General features: G+C 25.8%; 8 protein-coding genes across 8 annotated transcripts; 4 read left to right on the forward strand and 4 right to left on the reverse strand.

Annotated features, from left to right (window-relative positions):
• Positions 1 to 28: 28 nt before the first annotated feature.
• On the reverse strand, positions 29 to 445 carry DICPUDRAFT_154250 (uncharacterized protein; the record flags this gene model as incomplete). The annotated part of the gene is made up of 1 exon (XM_003289752.1): positions 29 to 445. The coding sequence occupies one exon, from the start codon at positions 443 to 445 to the stop codon at positions 29 to 31; it is 417 nt and encodes a 138-aa protein (XP_003289800.1).
• Positions 446 to 3,353: 2,908 nt separating this feature from the next.
• DICPUDRAFT_48824 (uncharacterized protein) lies at positions 3,354 to 6,617 on the forward strand. The gene has a single exon (XM_003289743.1). The coding sequence runs from the start codon at positions 3,620 to 3,622 to the stop codon at positions 6,569 to 6,571; it is 2,952 nt and encodes a 983-aa protein (XP_003289791.1). The 5' UTR covers positions 3,354 to 3,619; the 3' UTR covers positions 6,572 to 6,617.
• A 308-nt stretch (positions 6,618 to 6,925) lies between these two features.
• DICPUDRAFT_80560 (uncharacterized protein) lies at positions 6,926 to 8,014 on the forward strand (the record flags this gene model as incomplete). The annotated part of the gene is made up of 3 exons (XM_003289744.1): positions 6,926 to 7,024; positions 7,094 to 7,370; positions 7,452 to 8,014. The coding sequence occupies 3 exons, from the start codon at positions 6,926 to 6,928 to the stop codon at positions 8,012 to 8,014; spliced, it is 939 nt and encodes a 312-aa protein (XP_003289792.1).
• A 78-nt stretch (positions 8,015 to 8,092) lies between these two features.
• On the reverse strand, positions 8,093 to 12,609 carry DICPUDRAFT_154253 (uncharacterized protein; the record flags this gene model as incomplete). The annotated part of the gene is made up of 4 exons (XM_003289753.1): positions 8,093 to 8,151; positions 8,227 to 9,364; positions 9,445 to 11,551; positions 12,452 to 12,609. 4 exons carry the CDS (start codon positions 12,607 to 12,609, stop codon positions 8,093 to 8,095), a joined length of 3,462 nt encoding a protein of 1,153 aa, XP_003289801.1.
• Positions 12,610 to 12,959: 350 nt separating this feature from the next.
• DICPUDRAFT_154254 (uncharacterized protein) lies at positions 12,960 to 15,758 on the forward strand (the record flags this gene model as incomplete). The annotated part of the gene is made up of 1 exon (XM_003289745.1): positions 12,960 to 15,758. One exon carries the CDS (start codon positions 12,960 to 12,962, stop codon positions 15,756 to 15,758), a length of 2,799 nt encoding a protein of 932 aa, XP_003289793.1.
• Positions 15,759 to 15,818: 60 nt separating this feature from the next.
• On the reverse strand, positions 15,819 to 16,827 carry DICPUDRAFT_154255 (uncharacterized protein; the record flags this gene model as incomplete). The annotated part of the gene is made up of 2 exons (XM_003289754.1): positions 15,819 to 16,506; positions 16,574 to 16,827. 2 exons carry the CDS (start codon positions 16,825 to 16,827, stop codon positions 15,819 to 15,821), a joined length of 942 nt encoding a protein of 313 aa, XP_003289802.1.
• Positions 16,828 to 16,959: 132 nt separating this feature from the next.
• Positions 16,960 to 17,989, reverse strand: DICPUDRAFT_154256 (uncharacterized protein; the record flags this gene model as incomplete). Its single annotated transcript, XM_003289755.1, has 2 exons — positions 16,960 to 17,632; positions 17,718 to 17,989. The coding sequence occupies 2 exons, from the start codon at positions 17,987 to 17,989 to the stop codon at positions 16,960 to 16,962; spliced, it is 945 nt and encodes a 314-aa protein (XP_003289803.1).
• A 737-nt stretch (positions 17,990 to 18,726) lies between these two features.
• Positions 18,727 to 20,340, forward strand: DICPUDRAFT_36325 (uncharacterized protein; the record flags this gene model as incomplete). Its single annotated transcript, XM_003289746.1, has 1 exon — positions 18,727 to 20,340. One exon carries the CDS (start codon positions 18,727 to 18,729, stop codon positions 20,338 to 20,340), a length of 1,614 nt encoding a protein of 537 aa, XP_003289794.1.
• Between the last annotated feature and the right edge of the window lie 21 nt (positions 20,341 to 20,361).

Genomic DNA, 20,361 nt, shown 5'->3' on the forward strand with positions numbered 1-20,361 from the left:
TGTTTCTTCGAGCTGATAAAATAAAATATTAGTAAACAATCAATTTATAAATATGTGAAGATTGTTTTATATCTACTTTTAAACGATCTAATTGATCAGAGAATTTTTTGTGTAGTTGTTCGAGAAAAACCTTGTCACTTTCTAATTGTTCAAGGGTTTTGCTAAGATTTGCTGTTGATGGTATAACATAAGACTTAAATTGATTAAGACTTTCGTTATTACTATTGCTTGTAATGGAGTTTGTAGTGGTCGAAGTTTTATTACCATTATTATTTAAACCAAATGGATCGTTAAAATCGATTGTAAATGGTAGTTTATGATCACCATTATCACCATTATCACCATCATCCCCATCATCCCCATCATCACCATAGTCATCGTCGTCATATTCGTCGTCGTCATAATCTTCGCTATCTTCATTTTTCTCATACTTATCCAAATCCATATTTTTTTACTATTTATATGTAATAAAATATTATTTATATCAAATATAAAAAATACTAATGTATATATATATATTATTTTATTAAACTGGTACAATAAAAACTAAATATATATTAAAAAATACAAAAGATATGATATAAAAAAAAAAGTAAAAATGAAAAATTAAAAAAACTGAAAAATTAAAAAAAAATTTTTTTTTTAAAAATAATTTAATAAATAAATATTTAATAAATAAATAAAAATATATTATAATTTATAAATTTTGAAAATAAATTAATTTTTTTTAATTCAATGATATTTTTTTAATATATACATTTATTTTATATATATATTTTTTAATAAATTATAATTACTCTCTCCATTTAAATACAAACTTAATAAAATATTAATAAATTATTTCATTTTTTAATTAAAGTTTATATATAAAAATGTCAGTATATTTCACATTAAATGATTATGTTTAAATGATTGAAAAAAATAAAAAAATTAATTTATATAAAAAAAAAGAATTGATAGTTAAACAAAAATAAAGCAAAATCAATATTAAATAAAAATTAAATAAATTTAAAAACACAAATAGTTTGAATATAATTAAATAAAATTAAAAATAATAAATAATAAATTGATATCAAAAGGACCTATAAATAGAAGATTTTATAATTTAATTCATAATTCACACACAAAAATAATAGAAAGGTGTTATAAAAATTAATCATAATTTTTAATTATCCAAAAACCATCTATTATATAAATTTATAAAATAATCTCTGATATATAAAAATATATTATGTTTAAGAAAAAAAAAAAAAAAAAAAAAAAAAAAGAAAAAAAAAATAGAATAGCATTTAATTAAAAAAAAAAAATAAGAATGATTTATTGTCAATTTATTAATTTTAAATGAATTTGTTAAATTAAACGTCTTGAGTTTGTAAATACAATTTTGTGTTTTTAAAACAATATATCTATAGAGTTTTTAAATATAAAATACAAATAAAAAAAGTTAGTTAATGTATTTATATTTAATCAAATAAATTAATATTGACACTATATAATTATATCATCCTTAGAATATGATATAAAATTCTATGATGAAAAATAATTTATTCTTTGAACAATTATTATTATGTACATCACAATCAAATGAGGACAAATGCTAAAAATATATAGTCATAATATTAAAAGATTTAATAATAAAAATAATAATTATGAAAAAGTAATTAATTAATTTAAGAAAAAAAAAAAAAAAAAAAAAAAAATTTGATGATAAATATGATTGTTATATAGAGTATATTATTATAACGAATTTTATTAATAAAGTAACAATTTTTTTTTTTTTTTTTTTTTTTTTAAAAATTGAGATTTATATATAAAAGATTTTAATATTATTATTGACAGTATTGTTTTGAAATGTATATTTTGATTTTTTTAGGGTTTAGATTTATCTTTTAGGTATCTTGTTTTACTTTTTTTTTTTTTTTCTTTTTTTTTTTTTTTTTTAAATTTTTTCTTTTTTTTCTTATTTTTTTCTTTTTATTCTTATATTATTATATATTGTTACCCAATAATATTGTTATTTTAATACTATGGTTGATCATATGGTTTAAAATTTAAAAACAACTTTATTTACTGGGGAAACATACTATTATTTTTTAAATAGTCACACACACATAAACCCAACATTAGACAAACATAAACAAAAAATTAAACACATGAACACATATTAAAATATAAAAACGAATTCGTTTAAAAATTTTTATATATAAAATTTTTATGTTTAAACTAAATTATTTTTAGCTAATGGGGTTATAAAATTAAAAATATCGCAATATTATTATGATTATATTTAAAAAGAGAATAAAACAATTAAAATAATTTTAATTTACAATAAATTAGGGGTGAAGTGTGTGTTAAAAACAAAAAAAAAAAACAAAAAAATTAAAAAAATTAAAAAAAAAAAAAGTAAAAATAAAATCATATGATTCTTAATCAGCTATCTTATAATAGCATATATATTATTTTAAATTTTTTTAAGCTTTAAATCTTGTTATTTTTACTATATTGTTACATATCTCTCTCTTTGAAAAACATTCCTAGTTTACTTAATTCTTTTTAAAAAATTATGTTAAACTATGAAATTTTTAAATGGGGATTTTTTTTTTATTTTCAATTTAAAAAATATATAAGGCATTGTGGTATGCATTTTTATATATAAATATATAAATATATATTAGTGTGTTGTGTGTGTATGTGCGTGGTTAGAAGTAGTAGTGGTGTGATAAAACAAAGATAATAATCAATTTAACAATAAGTAAAGTTAAAATAACAATTAAATATTAAAGATAAACAAAATAAATGTATAATTTGATATTTAATATAATAAAACTTTTTAATTTATATATTTTTGATGATAAATCATTTTTTTATTTGTTAATTAATTTTATTGTTTTTTTGGATAAAATAATGTGGTGGTTATTGTACACATAATTTACATTATGATTAAATATAAATTTGTCTTTTTAAAATAAAATAAATATAAAAAAAAATAAAAAGATAAAATAAAAAAGATATAATATAATTAAATAGGGTAAAAATAAATAAATTTTGATTTAATTAAAGAAATAATAATCTACATTTTAATAATATAATCTATTAATATTACAAAAACAAAATAAATTAAAATATTAAATAATAGATCAAATGCTTTAAAAAAAAATAAAATAAGAATAACAAATAATAATAATAACAATAATAAAAATTCAATCATATAAACATATAGAAATATAAAATTAAATAAAAAATAAATAAAAAAAATAAAAAGAAATAAAGGAATTAAAATTTAATTTTTTTGAAATAAATATTTTTAGTATAAATAGAAAGTAAAATTTTTTTTTTAATCATTCAATCAAAAACAAATAACAAATAATTAAAATAATCAATAATCCAAACAATTAAAAAAAATATATTATATAGTTTTAAGAAAAATAATATTTTAGAATCAATATTATTTTTTTTCACCTACTCTATATCCACTTGTTTTTTTTAATCTGATCATATATAATTATTACTGTATTTTGTTTTAAATTTGTTGTTATATTATCTTGTTATTTATTTGTAATACTTTTAATTGTTAACATTACTATTATAAAAAAAAAAGCATTGTATTCAAAAAAAAAAAATGTATATCCTCAAGTATGTATCTGTATTCCTTTTGATGACACTTTGTGTCTTCAACAGTGGTGTCCATGCCAAAACTGTAACCGTTGATGGTTCAAAATGTGGTACCTGCCAATTAGAATCATTATTAGGTGGTATTGGTGGTGTATTAAGTCAAGCTGATGATATTATCATCAAGGGTATTCCAAACGCTGTCTACACAATCAGCAAGCCACTCATGTGTCGTACTATGAACATTACCAGCGGTACTGTCAACTTAAATACAAATATGAACTTAAAAGGTGACCTTTGGATTGCTTCCGGTGCTCTTTTAGTTGTCAATGGTGCTCTCTCTGGTAACAGTCTCATCAACCTCGATGGTAACATCCTCGTCAAAGGTGGTGTCTCATCAATTGGTCAATTAAACTGTAATGGTCAATTAAAAGTTGAATCTGGTTCATTAACTCTTAATGGTTTATTAGCTTCAGCTACCTCAATGCCAATTGTTTCAGGTGGTTCTTTAATCAACAATGGTAAATGTATTTACAACTCATTACCAGTTGTTTCAGGTGCTTCCCAATTCATTGTTAACGGTGCTACCACTTTAACCAAAGGTATTAGCTGTTCAGACAAGTCCATTTTAAGTATTGCTGCCAAAGCAACTGCTGATATCCAACATGACTCAAAGATTTTAAATCCAATTAAAATCGATGCTGCTGGTGAAATCAAATTAACCAAAGGTAATCACGTATTCAATGGTGTTAATGGTGCTACCAACTCAATCATGACAATCGTCGACGGTGCTGTTTCAATGAATGCCCCATCTAAATGTCACTCCATTAATCTCTCTGGTGCCGGTTCAATCTTAGTAAATGCCAATTCAATTGTTAATGATATCAAAGCAAAAGCTACCGCTAAAATTGATCTTGCTGCAACTGGTCTCTTAAACATCAACGGTAAAGCTGATATTGATGCCATGGTCAACTTAAAAGACAAAGCTCAAATTATTGCCGCTGCCAAATCAACTGTTAACCTCTTAGGTGGTATTACTTCAACTGCTACTTCACAAGTCCAAGCTATGGATAACTCTATTCTCAACATGGGTAAAAACTGTATGTTCTCACAACCAATCATCGTCGGTAAACAAGCCACTCTTAACCTTAACAATGGTAACCATGACTTCCAACAAGGTGTTCAATCAGAAAGCACTTCAACCACCAACATTGCCAAAGACTCTAAAGTAAAAGCCAACAAAGACTGTAAATTCGGTATTCTTAACGTTGCCACTGGTGCTGATGTTAACATTAACTCTGGTACAACTGTCGTCCAAGGTCCACTTACCACTGCTGATAAATCAATCTTTGCTGTTACCAACGCCGTCCTCAACCTTAAAGGTGCCTCAATTCTTAAAGCCCCATTAAACATTAATGCTAAAGCCAAAGCCATCATTGATGCTAAAACTGATCTCTTATCAGGTATCAACGCCCACATCGACGCACACATTGACATTAACCATAACCTTAACATCCTCGGTACTTCAAATATCCAATCTGCTACTAATATCAATGCCAACGGTCTCCTTGTTTTCGGTGGTTCAAAAGATGTCACCCACAAATGCTCTGGTTCAATCAAATCTGACTCTAAATCAACTCTTAACGTTCAAAGTGGTGCCATCCTTCATCTTGACGGTGATGCTACTCTTGCTGGTATCCATAAATTAATTGATGGTTCACAAATTGTTGTCAACGGTAATGCTAACATTGTCACTGGTTTAACTTCAGTCGGTACTGCTTTATCTCACTTCACTGTTGGTCCAACTGGTAAATGTGTTTTAGGTAATGTTCCAATGCCATCACTCCCAGGTTTCCCATCATTCCCAATGTCATCAGGTAATTCATTCCCATCATCATCATCAGGTAACTCAGCCCCATCATCAGGTAACTCAGCCCCATCAACTGGTTCATTCCCATCATCAGGTAACTCAGCTCCATCATCAGGTAACTCAGCCCCATCAACCGGTTCATTCCCATCATCAGGTAACTCAGCTCCATCATCAGGTAACTCAATGCCATCAACCGGTTCATTCCCATCATCAGGTAACTCAATGCCATCAACTGGTTCATTCCCATCAACTGGTTCATTCCCATCATCAGGTAACTCAATGCCATCAACTGGTTCATCAATGCCATCTGGTCCATCACACCCATCAATTATCAACGGTAATGTTATTGTTAACGCTGGTGGTTCATTAGATGTATTAGGTAAATGTAATGTTGGTTCAACTCTTCAAAATATGGGTTCATTAATTGTCACCCAACCAATCGTTGTTGCAGGTACTGCCTTCACCCAATCAGATGCCAAAGCAACCTGTAATTTAATTGCTGGTGGTTCAATTGATGCTAAAGTTGTCGATTTCGTTAAAGGTACCGTTCAAGGTGTTGGTGCTCTTAAATGTGGTAGCTGTAACTTTGCCAATAACATTGCTGCTAACTTAAATATTGTTGGTAATGTTAAAATGGCCTCAACTGCAACCATTATTGCTAATCTTGATGCTTCAATCAATGCTGCTCTCTCTAAAATGACTGGTACTATTACTCAAACCTCAACCAAAACAATCAACGGTAAATCAACCACTACCACCTCAACCAAGACTTTCAACTTTGGTGAATCATATGTTCCAATGATCGTTGCTTCAGGTACTGCTGAAATTGCTGGTAAACTTAACATTGTCGCCTCAGCTGACTCTGCTGCTAAAATTGCCACTGGTACTGTCTTCAAATTTGTTTCAGCTCCAACTGTTAAGGGTTCATTCTCTGGTATTACCAACTTTGTTGGTAGTGCTGCTGGTAGTGCCGCTGGTGCTGCTAATGGTGCTGCTGGTATGGCTACTGGTGCTGCAAGTGGTGCTCTTTCAAAAGCCTGGTCACTTGTTCACTCACCATGTGCCTGTGATTGTGGTTTCAAATATAACTAAACAAATAAACCATGCACAATATAACTAACAAAACTTTTTAAACCCCAAAAAAAAAAAAAAACTTTTTATAATACATAATAATCAATTTTATGTATAATCAATAATTTATTTTTAGAATTGTATTTGAAAAAATATTTAAATAAAAAAAAAAAAAAAAAAAAAAAAAAAAAAACCCATATAATTCTTTCTTTTTATTATTATTTCCTTTATTTATTCGTTAAATATTTTTATTACTTCAAATGATTGTATTTTTTTTTTTTTTTGGAAAAATTTCTTTTTTTATTTTTTTTTTTATTTTTTAAATTTTTTTTTTTTTTAATTTATTTTTTTTAATTTCATCATTCATTTATAAAAATGAAATTTATATTATTAATAATTTTACTTTTATTTATAAATATAAACAATGCTTATAAACCTAGAGAAATAGTTAGAGTTAATTTGCAAACTAAAACTGTAAACTATATATCATAAACCCAATATTCTATAGATGATTTATTATTAATTCAAAATTTAAATATTTAGGGTGCCAATATAGAACATCATGATTTATCACCAAGAATAGCACCAAAGTTTAAAGTTGACCTTTCAAAGAGTTTATTAAATTTAGATTCATCAAATAATAAAAAAGCAGAACTTTTACCAAATATTTTATATAAAATATTATTTTCATTTGATAATGATAGATTCAAAACTACATGGATTACAGTATCAGATGGTAATGGTAAATTTTTAAATCATATCGATTTTACTTTTATTTATTCAAACGATAAAATTATTGATTTAAAATATAATTTAGATTGTAGGTATTCTTCATTTAAATTTGAATAATACACATAACCATAACTTATTAATTAATAATTGTAAATCAAATTTAATTTAGATAACGACGAAGCGGTTCATCATGGAAAAAAGCAATCGGATTTTTATATTAACTATAGATGGGAAGAAATTAGGGATAAAGATTTATCAAGTGGTTTATTTGTTTTATTTACAGTTGGATTAATCGTTAGCGGAATTTCATTTACACATATAACAATTAGTTTTGCAAGCAAACCCTCAAAAATAAAGAATTTACCATCATACTATCAAAAAGCTAAAACTGAATCAGAAAATATAAACAATTATAACAATAGCAGTAACTATAGACAACAACACCAACATCACCAACATCAACACCAACAAAACTATAACAACCAAAGTAATTATGAACAAAACCAACAAAAATTTAATCAAGAAGAACAACAACATAATAATGAAAATATCCAACCATTATCATCATATGACACATCACCAAGCTATCATTTATCTCCACCCCCAATCGCAAATAATGACGATACTAATAATAATATTGATAATAATAATAATGAAGAAAACACGAAAAACGATTTTGATGTTTCAGATTCAGAAATTGAATCTTTTGTAGAATTAAATCGAAATAAATAAAGATAATAATATTATTGTATATAAAAACCAAAAAAAATTTTTTTTTTATAAATAAATAATAAATAAAAAGATAAAATTTTATTTTTTACAGTTAAAAAAGAATTTAGAATCGCTAATTCTAACAAAGTCAATACGGTCTAAATAAAAAAAAAGTTAAAAAGATTAATATTTATAATTTAATAAAAAATATAATAAAAAATTAGTACACTTACCATTATATAACAGATTATAATGATCCAATAATGTTGTTAAAACATTATTAATTATTGGGATTTTCAAAGAAGTTTCAATAGTTTGGTCACGGGGTTTTAATAAGTTGGGACCAAAAACGATTGAAAGATTTGAATGATTCATTTTGTTAATTTCGCTACTCTTTGAAATTTCAATTAATAGTGTGAGAATTAATTGGAATGTATTTTGATTTACAATTGGAATAGATTTTAATAGAGTTGAAACTTGATTAACTTGCTCAATTTCACTAAGATTGCTATTGTCACCAATCTCTATAACTTTGTCAAAGAGGTCAAATGTTAATAATGGCTCGGATAATTCCCTAAAGAAACCTTTTAATAGTGCAGCTAATTGATGACCATTGGTTCTAAAGATAATTGAATCCAGCATTTCATCAGAGGTACATTTGTTTAGAGAATCCCTAACTGATTCTAATTCACTTTGATTTGGTGAAATTCTAAATATACCTTCACTTTCAGTGTATGATAATAATGCATTACATGTTTTCACGATGAATGATGGTATATTGATTTCTGATGGTTTGTAAATTGGCATAGACATTGATGCTGTTGATGTAGTTGAGAGTGAGGAGATCGATGAGTTAATAGTGGCTGATGATGATAAAGATGATAATGATGGTGACGATGTGCCCATGCTAGGTAATTGTGAGGACGATGCACTGATGGTGGTTGTAATGGATATAGTTGGTGGTGATGACATTGATGCTGCATCTTCTTCTCTTTGCATTAGATCGTGTAATGATATTCCAAATATCTTTGTCGATTTATTAATGTTTGTTGTACACAATGTTGAAAATTGTTTCATCAATTCTTTCTTTTCTCTGCTGTCTTCAATGGAGAAAGATAATGTTTCTTTGGTATTATTATTTACAATGGAAATAATGTTCTTGTGAATCTTTGTATCTTGTAAATCTGAAACTACGACATCTGATAACATAAATAATTTCTTAAATTTATATAGTTCTCTTGGTTGAGTTCCTTTCTTTACAAATAAGATTAAATCATTACATAAATAATAGTAATAAGTTTGATCTTGTTTTTTTGTTTCAAATTTAATTAATTTTCCTTCATGAATAAAGATTCTACCTGCTATAACAAACTATAAATGAAATATTATTAATATTTTTTTTTTTTTTTTTTTTTTTTTTTGTTTTTTTTTTTTTTTTTAAAACTACTTACTGGATCTAATGCTTTTCTATTGTTTATTTTTCTATAAATATTCATTAAAGTTGATTGTGATTGAGATTGTGATAAATTTGATTCAATTAATTGTTCAACTTCCTTCATCATTGTTACAGAGTTGATAATATTAACATAATCTGGCCAATTTGATGGTGTATAATTTGCAATATTAAATAATTGTCTTTCATAGCTTGTTAAGTGATTTAATGGAGCAGAAATTAAAGCCATCAAGTCATAAACTTTACCTGGAGTATTATCACAACATTCTTTTAAAAATGAAGCTAATTTTGGGTTTTCTTCTTGACAAGATATTAAAGTATCGATTGCATTTTTAAAATTTTTAACATAACCACCATAAACCTTGAGTTCTGGAGCAATTCTTAAAAATATATCACCCAAACCTTCTACACATGGCCATTTTTTATGGAGCTCTTCAAATTGAAGCGAAATTTTCTTGTGGACATAGTAAATCTCTTTAATAGATGAGAATATAGATTGAAGATCCATAGTTGTTAATAAATTTGAAGCTTTGAGTGGTTTGTAATATGTATTGACAGCTATATCTAGTTTTTCATTATATCTTCTTTCTAATTGAATTAAACCTCTAAATTCATTATTTCTATCCTTCAAAATGGAACCAGAATAAACCTGTGATAACCAGTCAGTTCTTCTTTTTGAAAGAAATCTTCTAACACAACTTTGAACTGTAACAACATCACGTAGATAATCTTGTCTATCTACCCATGATTGAAGGGTTTGAGTTGCTTTAGTAAGCTCTGCCAACTTATCTTCTCTAATTAGTGTATTACTGTAATCAATATCCAACATTTGATTATAAAGTATATCCATCATTGAATGTACTGCAGTATTGTTGATACCTGGGATTGCATTAATAATTGAACTAACTGCGAAATAGATTTTATTTTGTTCTTCATTTAATGGTGTATTGTTGTGTTGAGTTTGCTGCTGTTGTAATAATTGTTGTTGATAATGATGGTGGTGATTGGGTATGAATCCAAGTGAGTTTGTATTTGCATCTGCAACATTAGGAAAACTTGGTGATTTTAATGGTAGTTGTGTGGTTGATGTGTTGTTACCTTGACGTTTTGGTAAATTTGGTGTACTAGTATTTACATGATTATTATTATTATTATTTGGTTGTTTAGATTTTGATTTTACAAATAGTGAATATTTTCTTGGTGAACCGCTCGAAACCCCGCTTGATAAACTATTTATTGATTTTGATGACGAGGCCTGTTGTTGCTGTTGCTGTTTATCAGAATAAAATATTGGAATTGAAGATGTTGGTGAAGAATTACCACTAAGGTTTCTAGCATGTTTTTTTTCATATACCAAACCACTTGAAATATTAATTGGTCTGCTGCCACTAACATTTATACCATTTCCATTGCTGCTACCACTTGTATTAATGGTATTATAATCGTAATCTGTTGGTGAATCTGAATGTGATCTCATTTGTCTGGTTGGTGATAAAGGTAGTAAATCTTTTGTGCTACTATTACTATCAATACTATTGCTACTATTTAGTAATGGTGATAAATTTGATGGTGTTAATTTTTCTGTATCCTCACCCGATGTTGAGTTTGACAAAAGTGGACTAAGTGTTTCTGGTGTAGTATTTGCAGAAGATAAATCAAAACTATTACTGTAATTTCTATTTGGTACTTTTGGTAATGCTCTATGTTGTTGTTTTGGACTATTTGAGCTTTGTGGTTTTAAAGGTGGTGTGATTGGCTCGATCTCTATCAATTGTTGTGAAATATTTCTAGAAAATTGTTTAATTGCTGATGGAGTTAATGATCTTCTTATTGATAATGGTGCTTTTTCAACTGAAGGTACAGTTTTGGTTTTATTATTATTAATACTATTACCCTTGTTGTTATTAAAAGAATGTCTATTATTATTTTGATGATTATTATTATTATTGTGACTATTATTTAATGAGGTAAAATTATTATTATTATTATTATTATTAATATTATTATTAGTATTTGTACTGTTTAAATTATTTTTTATTGATGTTGTTATTTTATTTGTATTATCAATGTTTGTTACATCCCCATTATTAGTAATTTCATTAGATCTATTTTATAAATATAAAAAAATGATTATTAAAATGTGTATATTATAATTTAGTATAAAGATATAAAATGAAAAAAAAATAAATAAATAAAATAAATAAAGTAAAAAATATAAAATAAAAATTTAAAAAATAAAAAAATATATTAAATAAAAAGAAAATAGAGAAATGAATGTATATATATATTCATTTATAAAAAAAGAAAGAAATGTATGCAAGCGATGTTTTTTTTCGAAAATATTGTTAATGTCCTATTATTATTTTCTATTTTTATATATTTAATGTAAAAAAGAAAAAAATATGTCTTTCTGGTGTGCATTTGGGGGTGTGTTTTTATTTTGTGTGTGAATATATGAGTATTACTATGTATGTTTATTTTCTTTATTTTAAAATATCTAGTTATTATCTTGTGTGAGTGTGTGTGTGAGTGTGTGTGCTTTGTTATGTTATTTACAATTAATTATCTAATGTTTTATTGGTATAAAGTAGATTTTATAACTTATTATAAAGGTTATTATAATTATTTTAGTATTTTCTATTTTTTTTCTTTTGTTTTAAAATGGTTTGGGTTAAAACTAATCTTTTAAAAAATTAAAAGATTAAAATATCATATGTAAATTATTTTTAATATTTAAAAACAACTGAATTTTTCTATTTTTGTGTTTTAATACTATTTACTATAATTATTTTGTTATTTTTAATTATTATTTATACCATTAACAATAATAATTATAATATTATTATTTAAATTACAACAATAAAATATTTTATTTATCTTTGGTAAAAGAAATAAAAAATAATTTAAAACATATTATAAAAATAAAAATAAACAAATCTTGTGTGTTTTTGTGCGTGCGTGTGTCTACTGAATGTAACCACTGATTGATAATTATAATTATTTACCTTGAAATATGATATGAATGTTCCTGTTCAGTTTTAAAGCAATGTTTACATTTATCAAGTCTCCATAGTTGTCTTTCGAATATAGTACAGTACGAGGATAGTGCAGTTTTACTGCTGATCTCCTCTGATGATGAGGATGGAGTCAAGCTTGATGACATTTCCTTTTTTTTTTTTTTTTTTTTTTTTTTTTTCTATAATACAATACAAAAAACTATTTAAACTTTTATCGATCTATTATTTCGACCTATTTGATTTATTTAGCTAAATATATATTTATTTGATTTATTAAAATTTTGATTATTTGTTTTATTTATTCAAATAAAACCACACAACTTTTGCCCCAAAAAAAAATTTTAAAAATAAAAAATTTGAAAAAAAAAAATAAATTAAAAAAAAAATAAATAAAAAAAAATAAAAAAATCTTTTTTTTTTTTCAAATTTTTATTTGAATTATTTTCATCATTTTTAATTTTATTTGTATGTTTAAATAAACATCAATTTATTGATAATGTATAGATTTTGTAAGAAAGTACAGTGTTGGAAAATTAATTTATCTCCAACACCACTTTATATTCAATCATCACGACTCTATACAACCATAACCACACCAACAATCAAAAAAACCAATAATTATAATAACATCAAAACCAAAGACTTAAATAATAAAACTGGAATTTTTAAAAAACCAAAAAAAGATCTCTATAATAAATCTCTTCCAACATCATCTGATGAAATTCAAATTGAAGAACTACATAAAAAATTTAAAAAAGATTTTAGTACAATAGAAACATTATTAAATAATAATCAAATTGAAGAAGCTATCAAAAAATATAATAAATATGATATTGAAAACGGAATCAATATAAAAGCATTTTCAGCAATACTTTTGTACCAACTTAATAATAGTAATATAGATAACAGTAATAATAATATTCAAGATTCAACAACCAATATAAAAGAAACAATAATATTCTTTAGAAATAATGTGGACCAATACAAACAGCAATTTTCAAAAATTTATTTAAAATCAGATGAATTTTTAGAATTTTTAAGGGCTATTTATTCAAAGTCATCATCGTCAGTTATGGAAATCTATAATATATTATTAGAGTCCGATTTGATAGACATAAGGATGAATTTTATATTTTGTAATTTTTATTTAGATCTCGGTTTAGAAAAAAATGCAGAAATATTACTTAAATATAGTTTTCAAATCGAAGAAATCAGTGATAATAATAAAAATAATAAAAATAATAAAAATAATAATAAAACCAATAAATATATAAAGATATTAAAATTTTTAAAAACACCAGTATTAAAAATCACTAAAAAAGAAGAATATGAATTAAAGATATTGTTTATAAAATCATGCAAATTTCCAGTTTTATATCAAATGTTGGTCGACCTCTTTATTCCAAGTGGTATTACCGAAGACTCGCGTTATTTAGTGCCCTCTTTTATTTGTGTTATCAATGCATGTCTAGAATCCAACCAAATAGAACTATTAGAGCAAATGATGGAGCCATATAAGAAAAATAAGGATCCTCTAGATTCAAATAAATCGATTGTAATTGGTATGGCCTACTTTTATGCCCACCATAGAAATTTAATAAACCTCAAAAACTATTTATATCAAAACTTTTTAGGTCCAAATAACGATAATAATGTCTTTAAAAACGACCTATTGGACACTGTAATACTATATGCCTTAGAGCAAAACGATTATCATGGCTATGGCAATGCATTATACTTTTCAGATGTAAAAAAAAGCGAAATCAAAGACGACTCCATGGACTTTTATTTACCATTTAAAGAATATCACCGATTCGTTCACCATCAAGCAAGAGATTTCTGGGTAGAGAAAGAATCAGGAAACAACTCAAAGAACCTTATATATAAAAACCGTTACTCAACAGAAAGATTAATAAAAGCGACAGATAAATTATTAAATATTGAAGAATTTAACTCTACATCAAATACAGACAATAGTATGGATATTTTAGAGAATAAAATCAAACTACTATCATACCACAGCCAATTAAAATCAATTAATGTTAGTCAAAATGGAAAAAAGTTTATTGAAGAATTTAGGCAATACCTTGTAACTCTTGATAAAGAACTATCAATCAACCAAATAAAAACAGCAAAAAAAGAATATTTCGATTTAGAATCCACCAAATACTCTGAACTAAGGGAAGATAAATTATTGAAAGAAAAACATTTATTTTATACCGTCGTACCGCACTCACCACCCTTCATCTCTGCAATTAAAAGATTTAGAAATAGTTTTAAAGAGCTAGAGGATGGAAATAATAAATTTATCGATTTTATATTAAAGTTAAAGAGTATGCCACTTAGAGATTTATTAACAACCAACAGTGACTGGGCCACCTATATCGAAAACTCAAAGAGTGATTTATTTTCAATGACACAAAAGCTACCAAAATCAATTTACAAGTCAAATGAATTTTACAACTATTGGTTACAAGTTTTATCAAGTGATTGCAAGAACAACACCGAAATGATATGGAATCTATTTGGTTTTATGTTGGATAATAATATTACAATTGAAACAAAATCACTATCAAAATTTTCATCTGCAATTTTTAATTCAAATATAGAACTCAGCGAAACTCAACTAAACAATCTAAAAAGAATTGAAACTAATGGAAATACCAATTTAAATATTCTAAGAATGAAACTAAAGTATTACCCAACCAATAACTTTTCTGAATATGATGAATTCCAGTATAGTAAAGATGCACTCATAGATTCATTGGAGGTTTTAAAGGGTAAAGAATATGAATCAAAGTCAGAAATGCTCAAACTATATACAAATATAGCCAGTAGAGTATACCCACTAAACCAAAGTATTTCAAATATTCACTCATGGAAACCATTCCCAAATAATTTCTTTTTCCAAGAAGCCTGTCAAATCATGATACAGAAAAAAATGATTAACCACCTAAAACTATTTATTGGTATATACTCCAGAGAGATTGGTCTTCTTAATCACTCATCAATTATGAACATCATTTCCCCCCTTCCACCAATTAAACAAAAATCATTCATCGAACACTATTTAAAGAAATCTTCAAACTACCCAATCCAATTTATTAACTATATCAAAAATTTAAAAAAATCATTACAATTAACAAATGACCAAAATTCAAAAGTTTTAGATGAAATCATTTCAACTGAAAATAGTAATATACATAACAATATAGATAAAATAGGTAATAATAATATAGATAACAATACAAAAGATTTCAATGATTTATTTATTAAAGTTTATTTAAATAAATAATAAAATAAGAAAGTTTTATTTCTTTTTATAAATAAATAAATAATTATTTAATTTTGATTTTTATTGTAATTTTGTATCATTTATAAACTCTGAAATAATTTTAGAAAATAAGTCAGCATTATCTGCATGGACCCAGTGACCAGCATTAGGAACTACCACTATATCGTTTATATTTGGAAAATAGGAATACATTACACTTGTATCTTTGTTCTTTTCTAAAAAACCACTTTTTTCACCCACTATAAATAATGTATCTTTCGAAAAAGTACCAGATTTATTGTTTGATGACATTTCTGTGATTTCCAATTGTGTTGGGAAGGTGTTGATGTTATCGAGTTTATCTAACAAACCTTTGATATTGAGTCTCCAACGAAATTGACCGTTTTCACCCAATATTAAATTAGTTAAAATGAATAATCTTACACCCTTATTTGTAATCACAGGCTCTAGCCATTCCTCTGCCTGTTTTCTAGTCCTTATATTATGAAGGTCCATACTATCCATTCTTTCTAAAAACCCTCTAAACTCTGCTATTGAATGACTGGTTAAATGTGATGGTGAAATATCTACAACTACTAATTTATTAATGGTTTCTGGATATAATAATGAATATAACATTGCAACTCTACCTCCTAAACTATGTCCAATAATTGCTACATCATTTAAATTTTGTTTTTTAATTATTTGATCTATATCATCTGACATTACTTTATAATTAAACTCTTTAGTATGTGGGCTTGCACCATGGCTATAATAATTAAAATTTATTAGTATGAGAAAAAACCATATGTGGTGATGAATGGTTTACTACCTACTTTCGTTGATCGACTTGAAAAACAGTACAATTGGTACCATCTGCTATTTTATGTGAAACACTCTTCCAATTACTACCTGCACCAAATAAACCATGAAGAATTATAATATTTTTAACACTTTGATTATCATTTGGTTTTAAATGTGATGGTTTTTGTACATGAAATACCAAATCTACCGGTTTCCCATCTGTTAATGTACAAAACTGCCTTATTTTATTTAAATTATTTTTATTAAATATTAAATTTCTGATCATATTAAAAGTTTTTTGTGAAAATGAAAAAAAAAAAAAAAATTTTAAATTAAAATTAAAATTAAAAAAAAAAAAAAAAAAAACATATTTATGGGGAAAGAAAATTAATATTATATAAAGAAATATTCTATTTTATTAATTATCTTTATTTATAAAATCTGAAACAATTTGTACAAAGGTTTTTGGATCTTCGGCATGAACCCAATGGCCTGCATTTGGAACCACCTCCAATTCATAATTTGGGAAATATGAATTAATTAATTGAGTATCTTGATCACGTATGAAATGAGATTTACCACCTGCTATGAATAAGGTTGGTCTGGTATATTTATTGGTTTTTGATGTTGACATTTCGCTAATTTCTGTTGGTGTTGGAAAAGATGCAACATTATCAATTTTTTCCAAAAGACCTTTGATATTGATTCTCCAATGATAGTGACCATTATCACCTAATATTAAATTGGTTAATAAAAATAATCTTACACCTCTCTCTGGTACAACTGGTGCCAACCAATCCTCGGCTTCTTTTCTATTTTTTAAATTCTTTACATCCATACTATCCATTCTTTCCAAATATTCCCTAAACTCCATAATAGTGTGACTCTTTAAATGTGATGGTGATATATCCACAATCACCAATTTATTAATAGTTTCTGGATACAATAATGCATATAACATTGCAACTCTACCTCCCATACTATGTCCAATAATTGATACATCATTTAAATTTTCTTTTTCGATTAATCTACCAATATCATCTGACATTACTTTATAATTAAATTCATTAGTATGTGGACTAATACCGTGACTAAATAGAATTGGTTGAAAATAAATTGTTAATACGTTTATAAAAAATTTTAATCTATGTGCATAACTGTTTTTACTAAGCTTACTTTCTTTGATCGACTTGAAAAACATTACAATTTGTATTATCTGCAATTTTAGGTGAAATGGTTTTCCAATTACCACCAGCACCAAATAAACCATGAAGAATTATAATATTTTTAACATTTTGATTATCGGTTGGTTTTAAATGTGATGGTTTTTGAACATTAAACACTAAATCTACTGGTTTACCACCGTATTTTTCGCTTAAACTACAAAATCCCCTAAACTTTTTAATATTATTGATGTTTTTATTATTAAATAGTATATTTCTAATCATGGTGCATATTAAATCATAAAAATGAAAAAAAAAAAAATTTAATTCGCTTTTAAAAAAAAAATAAAAAAATAAAAATAAAAAAATAAAAAAAAAAATAAAAAAAACTAATTAATTAATTAATTTTCTCTGCATTATCTTTATTTGTTTAATAATTATCCTAAAAGATATTTATTTAATAATTAATTATAATTTTTAATTTTTTTAGTTTTTTTTTTTAAAAAAAGATAAAATGAAGATGTAATCGTTTTTTCGGGAAAATATCCATTTTTTTAAATTTTATTTTATTATTATTTTATTGTAATTTAAAATTTAACTTTAATTAACAAACATTTCGAAATAATTTCCAAAAAAAAAAAAGGGAAATTATAATTAATCCACACACAATTTTTTCAAATTTTTTTGTATAAATAGTTTTTTTTTAAAATAATTTAAATATATTAGAATTTATAATATAATAAAAAATAATAAAAAGAATATTCTTTATCATGTGACTAAATAATAAAAAGTAATTAAAGTTATTATAAGAATACATTAAATATAAAATTTTATATTAATACAATTATTTATTTTTTTTTCGTTTTTTTTAATTATTTTTTAATTTTTTTTTTTAAAATTTTTTTTCTTTTTTTTTTTTTTGATTTAAAAATAATTATTTTTTTTTTTTTTTAAATAATTTTTTATTTTTTATTTTGTGTATATTTTTAAATTAATATTATATATATTTAATTAAAAAAATAATGAATTTAAAATTAAACCCAAACGCCAGTTCATTTGTCCCAAAAGGTTTTGGTGCCAAACCAGCCGAACCAGCTGCTGAAGAACAACCACCAAAGGAAGAAAAACCAGTTGTTGAAGAAAAACCAAAAGTTGTTGAACAACCACCAAAAACAGAAGAAACCAAAACCACAGAATCAGTATTTAAAATCGAAGATGACGATATTGAAGATGATGAGGAGGAAATTACAAGCACCACCAACAAAGTTGCAGACATTAAAATAGATTTACCAGAAGATTCAAGAGAACATGTAAATTTAGTTTTCTTAGGTCACGTAGATGCAGGTAAATCAACCCTTTCAGGTTCAATTATGGTTTTAACAGGTCAAGTTGATTCACACACTCTTGCCAAATACGAAAGAGAAGCAAAGGAAAACCATCGTGAAAGTTGGATTTTCGCATATATTATGGATACCAATGAAGAAGAACGTACCAAAGGTAAAACTGTTGAAGTTGGTCGTGCACATTTTGAAACTGAAAAGAAAAGATTCACAATTTTGGATGCTCCAGGTCACAGATTATACGTACCAAATATGATTGTTGGTGCTGCTCAAGCTGATGTTGGTATTTTAGTTGTCTCATCAAAGAAGGGTGAATTTGAAGCTGGTGTTGATGGTGGTCAAACTGTTGAACATGCCCGTTTAGCTAAAATGATTGGTCTTAAACAACTTGTAATTTTCGTTAATAAAATGGACGAACCATCAGTACAATGGAGCAAAGAACGTTACGATGAAATCGTCGAAAAACTTTCAGTTCACTTAAAGAAATGTGGTTGGAATCTTAAAAAGGATGTTCAATTCATTCCAGGTTCAGGTTACGGTACATTAAATGTTAAAGATCCATTAAAACCAGGCGTTTGCAGCTGGTATAATGGTCCATCATTAATTGGTACCCTCGACAATTTACCACCAATCGAACGTAACATCGAAGGTGCCCTTAGAATTCCAATCACCACCTCATACAAAGACAGAGGTATTGTCAATGTTATTGGTAAAGTCGAATCAGGTACCATCAGTGTCGGTCAAAGTATTCATATTATGCCAGGTAAATATAAGGTTGATGTCGTTTCATTAACTGGTGATATTTGTAGCTTCAAGACTGCTCGTCCAGGTGAAAACATTACCATTGCACTCAAGGGTATTGAAGATGATGTTATTCGTCCAGGTAGTATTTTAGCCGAAATTAATAGACCAGTACCAGTCGTCTCTGAAATTGAAGCCATTGTTTACATTCTCGATTTACCAGAAGAACGTAAATTATTCTCCCCAGATTTTACTTCAATTTTCCATGCTCACACTGCCGTCGAAGATGTTAGAGTTAAATCATTAATTGCCACCATCGATATGAAGACCAATGAAGAGAAAAAACAAAAACCAACTTTCTGTAAAGTCGGTGATGCTGTTAAATGTCGTTTAATTTTAGGTAGACCAGTTTGTTTAGAAGAATTCTCTGTTAATCCACAATTATCAAGATTCACTTTACGTGATTCAACTAAAACCATCGCTTTTGGTAAAGTTGTCAATATTGGTAAAAAAGCTCGTGAAGCAATTGCCGCTGCTACCCTTTCACCAAAATAAATAAATAAAATAATTTAAATT

This window comes from Dictyostelium purpureum, assembly GCF_000190715.1.
Source record: "Dictyostelium purpureum unplaced genomic scaffold DICPUscaffold_192, whole genome shotgun sequence".
Taxonomy (NCBI): domain Eukaryota; phylum Evosea; class Eumycetozoa; order Dictyosteliales; family Dictyosteliaceae; genus Dictyostelium; species Dictyostelium purpureum.